The 20821-nt window shown below is 39.9% G+C and overlaps 1 protein-coding gene across 24 annotated transcripts in view; it reads right to left on the reverse strand.

Moving 5' to 3' along the window:
* Positions 1–20821, reverse strand: part of MAST2 (microtubule associated serine/threonine kinase 2) — a 193162-nt gene that overhangs the window by 17941 nt on the left and 154400 nt on the right. For 18 of the 24 annotated variants that reach the window (XM_035894198.1, XM_035894199.1, XM_035894208.1 and 15 more), the window contains 11 exons: positions 15498–15599; positions 11394–11526; positions 11208–11249; positions 9678–9739; positions 8936–9021; positions 6768–6976; positions 5249–5387; positions 4695–4827; positions 3180–3345; positions 2063–2164; positions 339–461 (listed from right to left, as the gene is read on the reverse strand). In XM_035894198.1, the coding sequence (XP_035750091.1) occupies positions 339–461; positions 2063–2164; positions 3180–3345; positions 4695–4827; positions 5249–5387; positions 6768–6976; positions 8936–9021; positions 9678–9739; positions 11208–11249; positions 11394–11526; positions 15498–15599 (1297 nt within the window). The remainder of the gene's footprint in view (positions 1–338; positions 462–2062; positions 2165–3179; positions 3346–4694; positions 4828–5248; positions 5388–6767; positions 6977–8935; positions 9022–9677; positions 9740–11207; positions 11250–11393; positions 11527–15497; positions 15600–20821) is intronic. The other 6 variants (XM_035894212.1, XM_035894210.1, XM_035894204.1 and 3 more) reach the window with 1 other exon arrangement.

Below are 20821 nucleotides of genomic sequence, written 5' to 3' on the forward strand. Positions count from 1 at the left end.
TAATACTGCTCAAAACCTCATGGAAGTTGGATATACCAAATGCTTTGGAAGTACTGTAACAAACCCAGCAAAACAACCGCAGCGCCTCTCACTGCAGAGCCGTGGCTGGCAGGGCCACAGGCACCAGTGAAAGGCCAATTGACTTCAGCAGCAACATTTTTTCATTTAAAATTCATTTGCTTTCAAAGAAACCTTGCTTGGCATTCAACCGAAACTTTTTAAAGTGATTTCCATCAAGTGTTTTATTCAATTTCTAACAACGACTCATCTCTAACAATTTCAAAAATGAAATATGCACAAAAAATATGATGTCATTTAGGCTGAATCTTTAGTCTTACTGTCAAAATAGCTTGTGTCATCCTCAGATTCCAACTGTGGGATGAATTCAGCTTTCTGCCGTAGTAATCCATTCCAGTCCAAATCTTTAAAGAACCGATGCTGTTTCACTTCAAAGGCACTACCTGAAATAATCATCTTTTATTGCAGAGTATTTCTTTCCGCATTTGCATAACAAGAAAACAAACCCTAAAAATATCAAGAGCCTAAGGGAATGTATCCAAGTACATTTAAGCCACACATTCTCTGGGAATTTTGAGAAACAACTTATCCTTTTACCAAAGTGGTGATGCAGGATAAAATCTGAACAAGATTTCCTCCTTCCCATCTCCTTTTCCTGTTTAAAGACAACACATGACTAAACTGGCTGGAAGACAGCATCTGCTGTTACATTCCACGGCAAGTTGCAAGATTAAAAACTAATTAACATCTTAATTTTAAATTCCCAAACTCTAAATACCATCTTGATCATAGCTAAATAAAGAAAGCAAACTCAGAAAGGTACTTAGTGGCTCCACTCTCGAGAATAAACTCATCCATGTGCTTAAAGCAAGTCAGGGGCCTACATATCTTCCTGAATTACTATCTTTTGTTATTAACCTCAGAAGCTTGGGTACCCCAAAGGAAAACCTAAGGATTATCTGTCTACTAGTATATGCATTTTTTTCAAATGAAATTAATATTCATATAAGATGCTACTGTCTTTTTAAAAAAGAGCATAGCAGAGGAAAAGAGATAAAAGATTTGTTGAGCGCCAGTGGCACTACGAGACGCCAAATGGAACAGCAGTCTCAGCATTACAGGTATGTAAGAAATCAAAAAAATCAGTCCATCAACTCATTTTATAAGGCAAGAAACTCTACATCTTTTCCATGACAGCAACGTCTTTCAAGTACATGGATTTGAAGTAAAGAAGAACATGCAAAAACCATCTGATATCATTATTAATTCATGATCTATTCATCACCCTTGTGTGCACGTGTTAAGTCTGCTGAATACATGTGCCTTTTGGAATTGTTATATATATAAGTTTTTATTTTATCCTTAAAGCATAGTTTCCAATTGCAAATCCAAAATTAAATCAAATAAATCAAATCAGTGAAACAGACAACCTGTGCCATGAAGCCACAGCGTTGCACAAATGATTTTAAAACAAGAGCATAGCTAGGGATTATTTATGGTTATTTACTATCAGGAAATGGGAAGTGTTGACTTGTAGAACTTTAAATATGACATTACAATACAGAAAGATTGACATATGCATCTGAGTTTGCCAAAGAGACTTTGTTGTATCTTTGGAGAATTCTACAGTACAGGCCTCTAGGAATGGGAAAGTTTTCATTTATTTCATTACACACAGGAGTTCGCATCCATGTAGGGGATTAAGCCCCTAGTCAAAGGCAACTTCAAAGAAATCTGATTATACACTGTTCAAATGGAGACACAACCCTCAAGCCTTTAATGGAACAGCACAAATTTGAGAAGTTCTGTTGCCAAGCTGACGGCGCTCCTTTCTTGTTTCCCGAACAAGACAGTCGTATCTGTCTGACTCGTGTACAATCTACACTAATTCTCAGAGCTTCATCACACTGGATTCCTTGAACCCAGAATAAACTGTTTCCCACCTCTAGATGAGCATTTTTCAACATGGGTATGTGTGCATCACTAGCAAGGTAGCTTCTTTTCCTGCTTCTTGCTAGCATGTTCCCATGCACAAGGTTCCTACCTGTTCCCATTCTTTCCAGAGGATTTTGGCGGAGAAGCTTAGAGATGAGGTCCTGGGCATCTGGTGGCAGTGCATCATCACCTTCTGGCCAGGCAATTTCATCTGGGGACAAAAAGAGACTTGACATTTTCTACCAGTTTCACAACCAATTTGAATACCATTCACATTCCTATACTGTAAAACACAGTGTTCAGTACTGCCCCAGAATCGTAAATACCTTGAATTCAGCAGCTTGCATACTTAATATAATTCAAGCATTGACATTTTCCAAAATGCATAAAATTCAGCGTCAGCTAAAGCTGCTGTCAATCCAAGCAGTGCTTGCGGAGAAAAAAAGCATTAAGAACTCTATTAATAAAGTATGAAATGGGACTTCCATGACAATCCATAAACAATGACACTGACAATACCGCAGCTGTATCTCGTGCCCGCACATTCCACGCTTGTTATACTTGGAACAGAGAGAACAATTCACAGGTAACAATTTCATGCATCATATTTAGTTCTTTGCTGAAATTTGCTTTTTTACAAAGGACATTTGCCAAGTGTGCTAAAAATTTACTGTTTCAGAAAGCGTTCCCAATAGGAGATGTTTTCACTGGCACATTCCCTGAGAGAACACAAAGCGACCGTTTGTCCAACTCCAAGCAGGAGACAGGTTGAAAAAGCCACAAGACATGAAGGTACTGAGTACCACAGCTTCAAGGTGTCTTGCTTGGAATTTCCTTTTTATTTCATTTATATAACAATTACTAATTGACTGACGTTTGCACCTACAGGAGCAATAACCAAAATCAGGCTGCTCCTTTCATATTCTCTATCATTTAAGTTAAAAGAGAGAACAGAAAAATCCCCAAATATTTTTCCCCAATCCCACAAGGATTTGCATGACTCCCACACCATGCACAGCAACAGAACTATCTAGCAAGATGTTAAGCAACTCAACAGCTTTTGATAGCTGGAATCAGATGGATGTTACTTTGACACAGAAACAGAAATACTTTAAAATTAAAACCCATTATTTTATACCTAGTCTTTCCTGACTAAACTCGATTTTTTTGAGGTTTTACTTCACAGCACACTTTGAAACCCCTTCAGAAGCAGAACAGAAACCTACCACTGATCACTTGTCCAAACAGCTCTTCAGGTGTGTCCCCGAAGAAAGGAACGCAGCCAACTAGAAACTCATACAGGATAACTCCCATGGCCCACCAGTCCACGGGCTTCCCATAGCCCTGGCGCAGGATCACTTCGGGTGCGATGTATTCTGGAGTCCCACAGACCTCAAGAGAAGCACACAAGAAAGCAATAAACCTACAAATTGCCAATTTCACACCAAAGCTTATTTTTGACTTTTTTTTCTTTTCACCCTCAGAGCTTTACAAGGAAGTTACTAATGTTTTGCCACTAACCACTTTATGCTGTGAACTACTTCCACAGAGCAAGAGTCTATATTTGAGGAACACATTACCTGCACAGAAATGCTATCACATACTATGAAATGTCCTTAGTGCCAGCTAAGGAGTTCTTTGGTGCACGTATAGTAAAGCATATGGGAAAAATGCATATTCTGTATGTATAGGCCTGTCTACTTGATGGATGTCTACTGGCACAGCTACAGCTACCAGGAATTGAGTTTTGACAAACTTCTCACATCTCTGTGCTAGCAGAATTTAGTTTCACAGATGCAGAATTAGCAGCACAGCATGATTACACATGTCAGCCTTTAAACTTGGGAGGTGCAGCTGGCACAGAGAATGGCCAAGGAAACCACTCTGGAAGATCCAGGTTGCCTCAGGCTTAGAAGCAGCAACAATAACAAACAGTTCTAAAAAAATGTAACACTGCAAAGTGCAAGACCATGATCTAGTGACCAAAGAGAGCTCCTGCTAGAAAAGACATCGTTATTCAGAAGCAAAGGAAGACAGTACCACAGAATGATTATGAATTAGCACTTGGCACAGCTGAAAAGCCAAAAATTCAGCTGCGATCGTAGCTATTTCCAGAAGAGAGAAGTATTTTTTAATCCCATTACACAAGGCACTGGTGAGCCTGCATCCGGAACAGTACAGTTTTTGTCAACTATGCCCAGGAAATATCAACTCAAGCTGAAAGAGGTGCGTGGAATCAAAGGAAAATCTATCTTGTTATCTGGAAGAACTTAGCTGGTTAACCCTAGCAAAATGAAGGCTAAGGAGAAAAATGACCCTTAGTAAATATCATGGGGATAAAAATCAATCTTTAAGCCATCAGACAAAATTACAAGAAGAAACATACAGGAACTTGCCAGGAACTTTCTAAGCACCAGAAGGGGGAGACCGTGGAACAACCTTCCAGCAAAATCCATGTTACATCCCTAAACTGACTTCTGTTCACACCTGCATTGCTGCCTGGGCCACACTTTCAATGTCCTAAACTAAGAGCTGAAGTGCGTCACTCCAACCAAGAAGCTGAAATAACAAACAATACCAATTTATGCACAAATATGAGAATGGACTTGTATCTCTTCCTCCCATTCTACATCACACAGCACAGCATTGAGGCAGAGAGGGAGTGCTACAAACTCCAATTCTATCCCAAGACAGAATCCTGCATCTGATTCCACATCAACAGACAACATTTTTCAGCTTACCTGCTTGTCCAGGAATTCCCTGGTATCCTTCTCAATGTGTCCCTCATAAAGGTTAGTTGTAAGACTCATTAACCCAATTTTAGACAGTCCGAAGTCTGTTAGTTTAATGTGACCCATGGAAGTTATCAGGAGACTAGAAAAAAGAGAAGCAGCAAAATAATCCAACATTCAATTAATTGTTTCCCAAAAGCAATTCAAAAAAAGAAGACCACAAGATAACGCTAAGCAAGTTCTCAGTGCTACGTCCCCACCAAAAACCTGGAAGGAACCTCCTATGCAACTGAGTGTCACAGAGCAGCCAAGGCAACTAGAAATCAGACTACCTTCTGCCATAATTTCATCAGCTTTGAGATAATATCTGAAGACCTTCTTCCCACCCTTTCTCAGTGTCTATCTGGTTCTACATCAGTAGCAAGAGACTCCATAAAATCTCCTACATGTCAGATGCCATTGAAGATCTCTACTGTCTCTAGCCCCTATGTCCTCTTGCCTATGGAGAAAGCCCCTGAAGAAAGGGTGCTCTCTCTCCAGCTTCTGAAGAGCTAAAGACTTACTTATCAGGTTTTAGGTCACGGTGAACAATCCCATAATTGTGTAGGTACTCCAATGCCAGAACAGTCTCAGCAAAATACATCCTCGCCATATCAACAGGTAGGGCACCAATGTTCTTGAGAAGCGTAGCACAATCACCTCCTAGAAAAAAAGTTGCAAATACAGCACAGTGAAATGGCAAATATCAGTAAGAAAGAGCAGCTATGTAGCTACTCTAATCTACAATACTAGATTAGAGTTAGTTTTCTAAAGACTGTCTCTCTCAACCCTGTTAGCCTGAATTCTAAAGCTCTCTCTACACTCTGTCTTGAGCTTCAAATAAATATTAAAATCTTAGGAAAACTGAGATCCACATGCGTTGGGCATGCTTGCTCAGGAACTGCACAGATGCCATTTGCAAACTGTAAGCAAGCCTTGAAAAAAGGGCAGTTCATGACTGTTTGCCCTCTCTATAAATTTCATTGCTTTCCACAACTCATACACATACTACCTCTGATATACAAGCTTCTTAAAATAGTAAGTAAACACCTCTACAACTTCTAACTGGCTCCCCCTACACATGGAGAGGCAGCCATGCCTTTGGACATAGTGGTAGTCATGAAAATAAGTCTGTGGGTCCCTGATTCAAGCTTCTTAAGGAAGATTGGCCACACATTTAATTTTACTTTCATCTATACTTGCAAATAGGAATTAATATTAAAATTTATTATGCCAATACATCTGTTTTCACTCCACTAATTTATCTGAAAGAGCACTGATACAATAACTATAAGCTTATTTCCCATAAACATTCAGCCAAGCAAGCCAGGCATAAGAAATTAATCCCAGCCACCAGTGGAAATATATCGCTTACAATGAGATACAGTGACAAAATAAAATCAATTAATATTCCAAAGAATAAGCAAAACAAACAAAAAACCCCCCAGCATAAAATAGCACTGTATTTTAAAAAAAGGCTGCTAAAGAACAAAGACTGTTGCTTGGTGATGTTTCTTAACTGTCTTTTTCTAACTGTAATGCCAAGCAAACGTGCTATGGATCTAGCCATGCCATCCCACAGGAGAGCGGGAGAATCTCTTTCCAACAAGGACTGGAAAGTTCATGCTGACTTCTGACCACAGCAGTTTTCTACATGTGGCTTTATGTCTCCTCAGCTCCACTGCCGTCATGCTTTTATTAGTCACAGGGATTCACAAATGGAGGATCTCCTTACGCTAAGCTGCATGAGCGGCAGAATGACTCATTTCTCCGGCCCAGCCCAAGCAGCCCATATGCTCCTCCCTAAAGGGCATCATGACCTCCCCTGCGACGGCAGGGCCGACTGAGCTCACTTTCCATGAAGAAACGACCAGCACACACATGAGATGGTCTTCCTGCTCATTGTGTTCAGAGCAGTGCACTGACCAGTCTTACACCCAAAAGTAAACATCTTATAAATCACTCAGAAACATCATCCTTTATGAGGAAACACACTGCAGGCACAATACATGTCCCTCCTATCTAAGGTGATGCCAACCATACCTTCCACGTACTCCATAACCATGCACAAGTGGCGCTTGGTCTCAAAGGAGCAGAACATGCTGACCACAAAGGGGTTCTCGGCAAAAGTCAAGATATCTCTCTCCACAAAAGCCTGCTGGATCTGGTTTCTCAAAATTAGGTTCTGTTTGTTGATCTTCTTCATGGCAAAACGTTGACGGGTGGTCTTGTGTCGCACCAAATACACCGCTCTAGAAAACCGCATGCCAAGAGGAAAAGTTCCATTTTCAGTTCAAACAGGTCTGGTTTTTTTAAAAATGCAGTGATGGTAACTGTTTGGATGGATCTTAACACTTATCTGTGACTCCATAAAATCCCATCTCAGTGCCAAGCTCCCCTAGAAAAGAAGGAACCCCATGATGATTCCTTCCAAAAGCCACTCTGCCTTCTTGAATTAAACAGCATTGTCACTGATGTGACTAACGAGGAGATATTTCAGACACAAATGGCACAAACTTCCTTAAGCATCATTGCAGAGAGCATCATTTTCAGCACTACAGTCACCATTTCACTTAAAAAATTGTCCAAAGTGTATGGAATCGGCATGATTTCTTTCCAAGCTCCATAGAATTAATTTGACGCAATGCTGTCACCTGGGATTTCCTTCAGTAAAGTATCCCTTACATTTCTATCATTTGCAGATCATTAGATTCCTGCACATTAATAATACAGCTTGCAAATAAAATTTTCATCCAGTTTGCCTGCCTTATTGAATTAGTACTTGTTTCTTTTTCTCTGGAGTATATTACATTTAACATGGTATTGTGTCTCACCAGCAGCTGACTATAAAATACACCCAGGATAAAGACAGATACGAGTAACAGCAAAACTACCACTTCTCTCTCCCCTTTTTACAAAGTTATATTTAAATCATGGGGCCTGTGCAGGCTGAAAAGATATAAAATCTTCTTGTCTAATAGTATGGCTCTTCAACATGCTCCATTGTGTCTCCACTGACTAAAAAATACGCTCACGCTTTTTCCACATATAATTTTTAAAAAATGAGTTGCTGTTAACTAAGGACCCACTTCAACAAAACACTCAAGCACATGCTCGGGTTTTGCTGTTATGACCCACTGAATATCACTGCTTTTCAGTTACAGCCTAATGACTATCACTGGTAAGGATTTATGAACTGCAAAGAGTCAGGAACTGGCTTTAAAATTCTGGATAGGTTTGTATGAGCGGTTAAAATTTTAACTGACCGATTTCATTCTGGATTCTTCAATGGATAATAAAATCTAATAGCATTTTTACTGTATTATTTCTCACAGTACATTTGCCTCAATGTAATTTTAGCATTTCTTTTAGTATTTCAAGCACTCACAAACAGCCACATATGTTACACATATAATCTGAATACATGGAAGAATGGAAAAGCATAAACTACTTCTCCCTCATTATTCTTGCTGTTTCAATGAATCATCAATAACATTCGCAACTACGGAATTTTATTCTCACTCATTTAGCCTTTAAACAAATACAAATCACAGGACTTAACCAGACAGCATGAAGGGAAATACAAACTGCCTTGCTAAACAATAAGGAAATGGGTGCGAAATAATTTTCTCAGACTCATCGAACTACATTTTTTTTACTATTACTTAGGAAATCTCACAATAAACTAAGTGACAGTATTTTCCCTAGAGACAATACTCAAGGAAAATGTTTTCTGTCATCTCAAGCTCAGGTACTGAAGTGTCTGTATTTTACCTACCTACCATAAAGAAACAGTGCAGAAATAGTTACTGGAAAAACAGGCTTGAGGGCACAGCTAGGAAGGGCTTCAGAAAATGTGCACCACAAAGGGATTAGGAATAACACATTCTGAAAGGCTTAACGTAGGGCAACTAATTTTCCTGAGCTGGAGGCTGTGTGTCAGTTCAGCGCAATGTAAGGACTTCGCAGCCAGGAACTATGTCCAGGTACAGGGGCTACTGTGTAAGAAAGCCCGAGAATGAGCAAGAAAAGGCATCTCCCAGACAAATGTGGAAGACATCACAAGTGTGGAACCTCTGTAAAACCCAAGCAAAATTAATTTATGCTTTGGACCCAGCAAAAAGCAGTCATTCACCAAACTTTGCTATAGCCCTTCCCTGGGTAGGACAATAACAGTATTTTTCTTCTAAAGCAAAGTCTAAAAGCCTCACCCATAAGCACCATTACTGATCAGTTTAATAGTTTCAAACTCTTCTTCAGATGGAGTTTTCTTTGACTGGACAGAGGCCCCACGGCTCTGGGGAAAGAAGACAAGAAAATGGAAATCGGGAGCAGCAATGACTTCATTCTGTATGTCACTTTTTTGTCCTTTTCTTCTTTAAGCAGCATTCACCCAAACTCAATCTATTTCTAAACCTCTGGAGTCCTCAGCTTTAGGATAATTCTCTGTATCCCTAGGTCCCTTGAAGATTCCCTTCAAAAATATTAGCACAAAAAGTCAGTGGGCTATAAGATTCAGGCCTTTCCTCAATATTGCATTTTAAAAAAACCAACAAAATAGACAACTAAGGACCTTTGAAACCTAGTGAGTGATATAATTACATTTTTCTAATGGTCCGCTACTAAAGTCTACAATACCCGTCACATTTTACAAATGCAGAAATAAAGAATTTCTCCAGATGATTTTTGTTTGCAACTGTAAAAAAAAAATAATAATAAAAAAAAAAAAATCAACAAAACTCAATGATCGTGCCTGTTTGCAACTTTGAAGCGTTTCACCAGCACGGCATAGATTTCCACATTTTTATGAGTGTAGTTTTAACATACGCTTTTAAATGTCAGCACTTTTTTTTTTAATTAAAATTACTCTGCATTATAATTAATTCTTTACTGTAGACTACTTCTTTCCAGAGGAAAAAAAAAGCGCTAGACAGAGTGGTATTAGTGCTTTACCTCGACTGAATCATCTGTCTCAGGAGTGTCTGGGCTGTCATAGCTATTCAGCTGGGCCATTTCTGAAAAGAAAGAGGAAAGATTATTCCTAATGATCTCAATCAAACACTATTCTCTTTGTTTATACAAGACAAACAGGATTTTAAGAGGTACTTGTAGATGACAAAGGACATTTTTCCCCTCTGTAAAAAGTCACCCCAATTATACAGTGATAACCTTTAACATCTTTTAAGCTGTAGGCAGTATTTTATACAGAGGCGAATGTAATTAATTGTTCTAATTTCAGCCTGCCTTATTCTAGGTGGTTTCTATAGTAAGTAAAAGCAAAAAATGCAAGTTGGGGAAACCACTAGCTAGTTAATATTAAAACCTATTCCATGCATATATGACTGCATATAGCCCAGTGGCACCTCTGTACTCCAGAAAAGAAAAAGCATTACATTTCAAACGACCTCCCTCTATGAAATGTGTCTGATTCTGCATAATGCTGAGCAGCAGCAAACTGGGAGAAAGGCAGTTAGTATAGGCTGCTCAGGTATCACAGGAGCTGCTATAAACTTTGCAAAACCAAATCCTACATTAACTACTACTCTCTGCACAGACATCATTGACATTTCTGGGTGCCCTCCTTACAGAAAGGAAATAAGGCACCTTGACATCTCCGCACATTTCTAAAGAAAATTTGACTTTAGTAAGGGGAATTAGTGATGGAAAGGTTCTCTCCCATGACAGGGATCAAAGGAAATTTCCCTTTAATGTCAGATTTCAACAAATGCTATTAAATTGCATTTAGCAATCTTTGGTAAAATTTTCCCGAAGAGCTCTTCACTTGAAGTCAACCTGTCACTGTCACTCTGGTAAACACCGTAGAAGTTAAACTAGTCCTATCCAGACTACTAATTTATGCTAAAATTATGCTCTCCGGAGAGAACAAAAAGTATGGTTCAATCGCTGAAATATTCCACAGTACCCCCCAGTCTCTCTCACATTTCCTATTGTTGCTGAGCAAGCCGTGCATGCTCATAAAACTCATCACAGGAGAAGAGATTCAGCTAACAAAGTGCCAGGCAGGAATATTAACTCACAAATTCCAAAGTTAGGATCTTCTGGGCCTCTGTACATTTACAGCATATTCAATTTACCATAGGCAATTCTGGGACCTAGCAGAAAAGGTGTTACTTTCGTCCAAAGCATTACTCTCTTTGGTTTTGCTGCTATGCAAGATGTAAAAATACAATCTCACATCCACCTAAAAATTCATAGGGGTTGGGGTTTCTCATGGCAAATCACAACAGATACACTTTTCCTCGAGAAGACGACAAAGTAGGGATGACAGGATATTTTCCAACCAGGCCACCAGCAGGCAGGCAGATCAGAAAAATAAGGGGTAAATTTACTTTTACTGTCCAACAGCATAGAAAAAACAGTTAAATCATAAAGCCATTTTCTAACATTGTTTCAGCTGTAATACGTGGAGACATTATTAACACCATAAGTAAAGAACTGTCACTGCTGATGTGCGGTTCTTACCCCAGCAATGCTCCTTTGAGACACAGGGCTGGAAAGGACAGTCTAGAATTTGACAGCAAACAGAAAATAAGGAAAAATGGCCAAAAAATTAAACCAATAAAATAAAAGCCTCCTTCAGCTCTGTTGTGACCAGGAGATCTGGTTATCCTTTCAGTAGTATGGAGAGTACAAAACAAGAGTTCTCACCCTCCAGGGGATCCCTGGTGAGTCCCAGCTGGCTGATAATATAACGAGGAATGTCACATTTAATTCCTTGCCCTTCCTTGGCATGGCCTTCTGCAGCTTCTAACAAATGGTAGAACTCTTCAGGATCAAACTCCTACGGCAAGGCAGCGAGAGAGACAGAGAGGGGTAAATGATTCAGCTTTACAATTACGAAAGGTTTCCCTCCCATACAGGAGATTCCTCAGAAACATCCAGAGTTAATTCTGGGCTCAGCAGTGCCGCAAAACATGTGCAGTTACAACAAGTGTGTCGACGCGTTCCACTCTGCTCTGCAGAAACGACAGACATGTACAGCCTGCTGTGTGTCCACTGGCTCAGACCTGCAAAGCGAAACAGGACAAGGACTGGGGGGGACTTTTTATGAACCAAAACCAGACTATCAGATAATACGGTCATGGTAACATAAGCATCAGTGTGGACATGCCTCCCAATTTTGTCACACAGATGTGCCTGGGAAAGGTCTGTGGTGAGGACTGAGGTGCTGCCTTCTGCCACCTCTGTCTGACAGGTGAGTTAAGCCAATATAAACCTCTCCTGCTTTCAGATGTCACTTCTGATCAAACCATACGCCCACCCAATTCTGTAACTGTCTCGATCTTAGCAATTGCTAATAAAATTATTAATGAAACAGCAATTGCTATTTTATCAGCAGAGGAGATTTCACTTGCTATGTAAGAAACCCTGCTGCAGTATTTCTTGTGCTATGCAGTACACGATCATCTGATCGAGCCGGTCTTGGTGTATGTGATCTCTAAGGCAAGAAAAGATTATAATAAGGTGTCATCTCCTTTACTAGACTAACATATAGCTGGAAGTAAAAGACAAGCTTTTGGTGGCAGGAGCACTCTGCTTAAAAGCAAGTTCACCGGTTAACTTTAACTCTCCCCTACAAACCTCATCATTCACCAGCAACGAGCAGCTCTTCAAAAATTTTCTAGTGAAATGGGAGGTTGAAAGGGGAAGAGTTACAGCATGGAGCTGTGAGGGCATCAGGGAAGAACTGACATGAGTGTGCTCAGCAGCGTAAGAGAAAAAGAGAGCACAGAACCGCAAACGAGAAAAACAAATGTGACGATGTCAAGACATTTGAAGGGTTAGAGAAACAGAGAAAAGACGCACTTTTTCTTGATTGCTTTAAGCAGTGCTGCTTAGATACGTGCTGCCACCAGAGACGGCAACAATGCAAGAAAGTAAGCGCCTTCCTAACTCCTCTGGAAAAGGATTCATCGGCTACCTCAGAACTGGCAGAGAGCAGGAGCCAGAGCAGAGAGGACCACAGGAGAGAGATGGCCAACAGCACTGTGCTACTGAAAGGGAAGGTGGAGTCAAGCAAGGACTCTTCAGGACACAACCATAGATCGTTCACTGCTGAGTGAAGGGCAGAAGAAAAAATATCTGGTGACCAAAAATTCAAACATACAAAAAAATGAAGAAATTAAACAAATTCCAGTTCCGTCTTCTTTTTAGTAGAAGTATTTAGTAATCTGAATAGTTTTATTTAAATGGAGAAGAATGATCCCTACTAAGCAGAGGCAAATGCTATGGAAAAGTAATCTGAAAAAAGAATAAATGACATATTTTTTCCCAAAAGATGGTTTCAGTGATGCACAAAACACATTATTATTTTCTTGAAGCCTCAGAGACTCAGTTCATTAATAAACATTTCACAGTCCAACAGGTAACACAAAGACTGAAGCCAAATAACTGAAGTTTAAAACACTCAAATGCCTTCACCCCCCATTACAACCATCACAACCACTGCCTGTATGGTCACTTATTTCATCTACAAGGAAGAAGTAAGAATGAGCTGTGTTACTCAAATTAACATTAATATTAAATCTTAGAATATTGGTCCACAAATTCACAAACAATGAAGCTAGAAGTTAAAGTAATGTTAAAAATGTTAAAATATTAAATAAATATGTGTTTTTTAAAAAAGATATGTAGTTCTCAAGCTATTTAAATGGTAGGCTATCCATTGCTGTATTTCTTGTTCTTTTAAGGGATAAAAGGGACATTAACACTTAAGTCAGCGAAATAAAATATATACATGGAAAAAATTGCTAGAAAGGGAATCACATTAAACAAAGGAAAGACTAAAATACAGATACAAGTATTATTTTTATGCTTTGAAGTCTAGCCACTTCATCGCCAAGGTTGTCACTACATGCTTTGGAGTTCATTACTCAAATCTCCATGACTCTACGGCTTCCATCTGCTCCCACTGACTTTGCAGAGCATCAGGTGCAGAAGATAGCGGAGGAACCTGGAGACCTATTGATTTGCAGCTAAAAGCTGGCTTGAGTTTGGATCTGCTTGCAGGTATAGAGATGGGTTCACAAAACTTACTGAGGTTTTATGCCTTATATGTTACTAGTAGAGTGTACACAAGCATAAATGACAATGGTGTACACAGAAAATATAAACACAACATGCTTAAATTTAGTTGCTTTCTTCATTGTCTTCACTTCCAAAGGATATTTTGAATAAGTGCTGGAAGATAACTGGAGTCTCAAAACTCCTCTAAATCACAAAAATAGTTTATCAAAGCCAAAGGATTCCCAGGCTGAATGGAGCCGTGTCCAGGATTTTCAATGTAATCTAGTGCAAACTTCTTGAATAAGTGTAGGCACCGATCTTTCTAGTTGCGTGGCCTACTTCTTCGACATGGACAATGGTCTTCCTTGTGCTATAGGGTTCATAGCAAAGCAATCCTTCTGACAGTCATGGAGGAGGAATAAGGAAACACTCCAAAGTTTACTGGTGTTTTCACCTGTACCTCAGCAGATGCTTTCAAAGCTGACATCATTGGAAAGGTTGGACCACTCATGTCTACTCTGTCAAAGAAAGCTCTGCAAAACTCATTTTTCTGCTAGTGACTCCAGCAATAAGTCACCCCTGTGCACACGGTGTGCTTCAAATGTTAACTGTACATCTACATCCAGCCACAGATTCCTAATTCAGCCAACTTCTTTAATGTTTCAATCAGATGTAGCTTCTTTGTCATTTTTATGTCCAGAAAGAACCATTACACTGTAAGCTTTGACCTCTCATGTAACTAACACCAGCCAAGAAATTTCATCCTACTATTTCCTAAGTTTCCATTGTAGGTTTGTGACACCTTCTCCAGCCCTCAAACAATTTTCTGTGACTCTTTCCTACACTGTCACCAATTTTTCAATATCCTTTTGAAACAGTGTCAGAGAACTGACCCCTATAACCAATAACCACCACAACATTGTGTACACCAGAGGCCTGAGCACCTGTTTCCATATATATTCAAGAATTGTATTAACCCTCTTGCTGGCACATCACAGTGAGAATGCACGTTCAGGCTACATAAATATTTTTGGAGTTGCACGACTTCAGGACACAGTGGCCTATTGCACTGGGATGGCCTACACACTTTTCACCATTTCCTAGAGTTAAATAAAAGAATATGTTCTTATTAGCCAGAGTAAGTTGTTTAAAAAGCAATGAGACTTGCTTTTCATATATTCCAGTAACATTGAAAAGAATTTCAACCACAGGCTTCTAAATCTGCTTGCATCTCTTACTGGCCTATCCCTCTGTGTTCACGGCTGGAAAACCTGACACCAGGTTTCTCTGCAATTGCTGGGTCTACAGTAAGAGTTTGAGTCCAAGAGCCCAAACACCATTTGTATCATGGAAGGGAACTTCTTCCTTAGCGACAGTTCCTTCTTAGCACGGCTCTCTGGGCACTGTACGCACGTCATACATTTACACACTCTTCACTGTACCTACTAACAACACAAGGAAAATCAGGTGGCATGAAATGATGCCAACAGTTTATGGCCCCCCAGCTATAAACATTATATAAAATATAATTTAGCTGCTGTTGCAGTTGACACTCCAATGGAAAGATACTTCTATATTAATGTAAAAGACACTTAGTACTTCTTCTCTTAAAATACTGATTTATTTTTCATCAGTGTTTTTATGAGAATGTAAAGCTTTCTCTTGAATGCTTTGTGTCCCTTATCTCCTCAAACACACACCAGACTCTCTAGATCATACATGCACTCTCCTGAGGACCAAGCTTACCAGGCACTCAAGCAGACGAGCTGGTCGTGCAATGACAATCATCAGCTTCTTCACAAGTTGGGTAACGAAGGCAACCTCGGAGCTCTCGGATCGCTCGTGGGCCTGTGGAGAGCAGAACATCACATTATGGTCCTAGCAGTGAACTCTTCATTTCTATGTGTCAAATGCTGAATACAGAGTGATCACCAGCTCAGTAACTGCAATTTGGCAGCAAAGCTATGACTGAGCCAGGGCAGGCAACGATCTCAGCTCATTCAAGGATGCCGAGTTCCATATAGCTTTTCCATTACAGCTGACCCCATTCATCATGCAAGAGGTATTTTGAAGGCTCTATTTGCCTTATATCACCTATCAATTATATTAGAAATGATGTGTTTTTATTTCATTTTTAAAAATGAAAATAGGAATACTGCTTTTTTTTCAATTTTACCTTCCACACAATACTGACATCTAGATAATTACTAACAGCCACGCATGTTTCTAGGCTTTACTTTCAGCTAGAATTTGAACTACTTCTGTTCATCATCAAGAGAAACCCAAACATTAGTTTATCTTTATTTATTTTTATAAATCTTGCTGAACAACTACAGCATTGTATTGTATGCTGCGTAGGACCACGCACACATGCAAAGCAAAGAGCTGACAGAAACCTAATTCAGAGAATTTACTTTCATCCACCACCTTTACCAGATTTCAGTATAAATTCAAGGCTTAGTTTCAAGGTGTGTATGTGTGTGTGACAGGGTGTCTTTTTACAACAAGAAACACACTAAAACAAATGTAAAAAAACCCAACCAACCCCAAACCAACAAAGACGGATTTGAACAACTGCCCCCAAATTACTCTTCTCTTGCTCAAGCATACAATGGTTACATTATGAGTCCTGAAGCAGAAACAAAATAGTATTTCATTGCAGGGTGATAGAAAGATGGTTGCAATGACATGTAAAAACTCTGAAACAAAGTATAGCTACTTTTTATCCCAAGGTCTAAAAATTAGGCTTTAGCAGAGCCACAAAGACAAAGTCCAGAACTTAACCACTGAGCTTATGCTGGCAATGAGCCAGTTGCTTATAGGAATGATATTTTATCAACAAGGGTGCAAGCAGCAAGGAGCTAAAAGGTTCATTCAGCATTGCTCATTAGCACCATCTACGAAAAAGGCATGTATGAGTGAGAAGTCAAATCACACTGGTGATCACCTAGAAGAACAATAAAAGCACAGGGAAGCAGAAATTCAGAGCTAGAATCACATAGGCAGCATTTTAAATAATATATCCCTGATATTTTGTTAACAAACAAACAAACAAAAAAGAGTTCATTATTGCTCATTTTGACCCAGGTCAGAATAAGAAATGTTGTTCATTTACTTCAGCGCTGATAAGCTAGGACTAGAATTTTAACCTTGAAGAAAATGATGTAACTGGTAATTCGTTATCTAAAAAGAACATCAGAGATGCTTCCTGGCTATAGAGCCTTACAAAGAAGATTATTTTGAAACAAGTTGCAATTTTTTCCTAACTGAAAGGTATTTTTTAATTATAAAATAGAAAATAATCAAAATGAAGATGATTAGTATTCACTCTGTCCCCCCAAATGCACTACGCAAACTTATGAGTTAAAATATGAATTCTAGAAAGAAATGAATGCTTTTATATTTGAAAAGCCATTCCAGATCACCAGGGGTTAGCTGTGTTGAAATGAATAAATAAAACATCAACAACTTTGCATTATTTGAAATATGAGCCATGCAATTGGAAAGTCCTTTCCCCCCACCCCCATGTAAGTTATATTATGCAAAAAATAATAATTCATCTTTTTGCATCCATTTATACTGTTGAAGCAAACTCATTCTTTCAAATCATGTCCTTTTGTTCTCTCCTTTTCTCATCTACAACAATTCAGGCAAAATAACTTAAAAATTTAACTAATTTAATCAGGTGTCTGTTTTGAAAATGAAAAGCTGGACCATGACTGCCAAATGATACAGAAAAGCAAAAGGAAAAAAAAAAGGATTACACAAATCAAACACAACTTGTAACAGCCACTCAGCCATCATCTCTGCACAGCGCTGCTCTTCCAAGATCCTCAGTAAAACTGCTTCTTCTTGTCTCCTTCTCGTGCAGGACAGCCCGGACATCCCTACGGACGTCTTGTTTACAATCTGTCCCAAGGATGGTATCTGGAAACCCGAGGGTTATATAGCCAAGCACTGCCTGCCGTTTCCACGTGCCTTGATATAAGGCGTGCCATCTAATTAGCAGTTCCCGATGACGACATGCTTGTCTGAAGGTTGCTGGTGGCATTTCAGGGTTCCCCCCCCGCCGCTCCATCTCCCGAGGGGAGGAAGAGAAGCTATTGGGGTTGTAGGTAGAGGCTGATGCCATTCCTACACACATTGCCAGGGACACATCATGTACAGGAGGCAGCAACGGGTAATTTACAGACCGATTCCCTTAGCTGAAAGACCCATCCGTCACTAACTGTAGCTACTGGGGCATGAAATTAAAATAACTGTCCCCCCCGGGATGCAGCAGGACCAATAACTGGGATATGCAAGTCACAACGCTGTAATTGAGCTAATATACTGATGGAAACCAAAACAATAGACCTGCAGTGCCAAGAACCAACAAATTTACACTCAGGCTTGTATTAAGAAAGCAATCCCAATCGGAATATCCATTTGCCAATGTGCAGCATCAGCCACTGCAGTATAATACCGACATCCTCCTCTGTTTCTTTTGTTCCATGCACAGTAACACCTGTAACCCTTCCCCTTCCTCACCAATTGGCTACACCCACGCAAAAGCCATTAAACTTTTGGCAAGTTTTAGCCCATCAATTCAAGCCAGTAATAACTGGCTATAACCTTTTTTACCCAGGAACCTGAGCTCCCATCCCATCCTCTAACTCCACCTCACAGTAATAGATAAAGAATTGAATGTCCTATATTCTTCTTTATAAGTGCTTTATCTTACTTTTCAATTTTGTAACATTAAGTTTGAAGTGTAACATTCAAGTTCATGTTTTCCAAAAGGAAGAAAATCTCTTAAATTCATTTTTACTTCAGGATAATTTCAATGATGCAATAAGCAATAGGTTTTTCTGGCTGAAAGACAATTATTTCATGCTCCAAACAAGGGAAAATATCTCATTTGCCGTAACTAATGAGATTTGTTGGTATTTCATTACAAAAGTTAGGATCTAAAAACTTTTAAAAGCTTTCTGAGTTTGTATCTTTAAACAGCTCATTATTTACATACTCAGTTACCTGATTTTACGGATACGTTTTTACAACATAAAGTAGACTCAAACTGCAAGACATTAAATTGAGTTTTCTTTCTATGGTTTGAAATATTGTGCAAGTTTAGTCTGTTACCACGTGTCAGAATCAGCACCTTAAAAAGGAGTTTCAAGAGAATCCATTCTTTCACAGTAAAACTGTAGGAAAATCCATGGGTATTCTTGCCACTTGCTGACCTGCTGCTGCTCATTTCCTTATTCACCAATAAATCATCTTCCCAATCTTTCTATATCTTGTAAAAATATACCATAAAAGCATATATCCCACTGCACAGACCATACAACTTCCCAAGTAGAAGAGCTTTTTTGATGACCTTCCAGTTGGCATTTTTATGTATAACTCTGCATGTCATATTAAAAGCTAAGCAAAGGTGAAGACCCTGCACTCAAGTTTGGCATAATCTAATATTGACTCCAAACTTCTTGTGTTTCAGGTAAGTCCTCCAAAAGAAATATTATTGCCAATTTCTATACATTTAGACTGAAATGTCCTCATTATTTCCTTTTAGAATGCAGGGCAAAGCACAGACTGGAAAGCGGGGGGAAACAAGTACTTTATTAAAATGTAAAAGAAAAGACAAGATACTACGATAGGACAGAAAAAAGATATCAGAAAGATGTGGAATGAAGTCTTTGGCATTCCTCTGCTGTCTTCAACTTCTTTGTCCTCTTCCTTCCCAGCCTGTTCTGTCTCCCTCATCTCTAAGCTTTCCTGTTAATCCTCCCTCGCCCACCTCACTGCCTAAAGTAAATCAATTAAACTTAAGAGTTGACCCTTCTCTCACCCTCCCTGCAGAAGACGTTAAGGAGGAAGAGGTCAAAGCAAGCCCTGAATGTCAATTCCCGAACAAGCCCAGAGATGACCACTGTATCTTCTCCGATAGATAGTTCAGTGCCATCTTGCCCTGTGCTTAGGAGTAGCAGTATAATGCATGTAGGATCAAAGGGAAAAGGACATTTAAGAAGTTCTGACGGAGGGGAGAGGAAAAGAAAAAGCAGATTTATCTGACCCACACCTTCTCCAAGATCCTGATTAACCTCTTCAGGACAGAAGACAGGCCTGAAAGCACAGACTGGAAGTGGTGGGACCCGATTTATTGCTCTCTTAATTCCTTATGAATGAGAAATCATTGCCCACACAGAGAGTGGGAAAGTCTGGGAGTGGGAGAATTGCAAGCGCCAAGTATTTGCTGCCAGAAGCAGTAAATACACCGTAGTCCCCTTGCACCCCTTGAAACGCAAGCTATTTTGCCGAGCATACACACCCACTTCTAGTGAAATCTTTTCAACTTCCAAAGCATCACCCAAAGAGGCCTGATCCCTTATTTCATAGCTGACGCGTGCAAATACCCTGCTCCCAGGCTGCAGGGATACAAGGGGGACCGGCTGGCATGTGTGTATCTGGCTGCAGGAACCCCTCCGTCATCCCCCCCCCTCGCCGCCAGCCCAAGGGCACCTGCCCCACGCAGGCAGGGGTGCTGAGCGCCCGCGCCAGCCCTCGCCGCGCCCCGCGGTGCTGCTGGGTGATCCGCAGCCTCCCCAGGAAGGCTACGCTGCCGCTTTCAAACTCCAGAAACACCCTCCTCTCTTTCGAAGACTACGAGTACTGAACAATTTCGTTGACTAGATGCAGTTTTTCCAGCCCTGTATGCTGGTACCAGTGGTCAAAGTCTCGCACGGCATGCAAAGAACGCCACTTTTACCAGGAAACACATTTTTTACTATTAAATGCATCCACAGTGGTTACTGGTATCTCACAGGCAGACAACCACACAGGCCCTCGAAAGATATTCCCTACCGCTCTCGATCTGTCAAAATTATATTCCCCATCCAGGCGGAACACCACAGAAACAAACATGAGTCATTTTTCTCCCATGCATAACAAATATCAGGGAAATTACAGCCACACTTACATAAATGGGGTAGCCAAAGATTTTAGCTGATACAAGGGAAGGTTTTTAAAAAGCTTTTTAATACAATAATTGTACATTTATGTAGTATTCTTATTCATCTGCAATTTTC

Source organism: Egretta garzetta, unplaced genomic scaffold (assembly GCF_000687185.1).
Source record: "Egretta garzetta isolate BGI_Z169 unplaced genomic scaffold, ASM68718v1 scaffold145, whole genome shotgun sequence".
Lineage (NCBI taxonomy): Eukaryota > Metazoa > Chordata > Aves > Pelecaniformes > Ardeidae > Egretta > Egretta garzetta.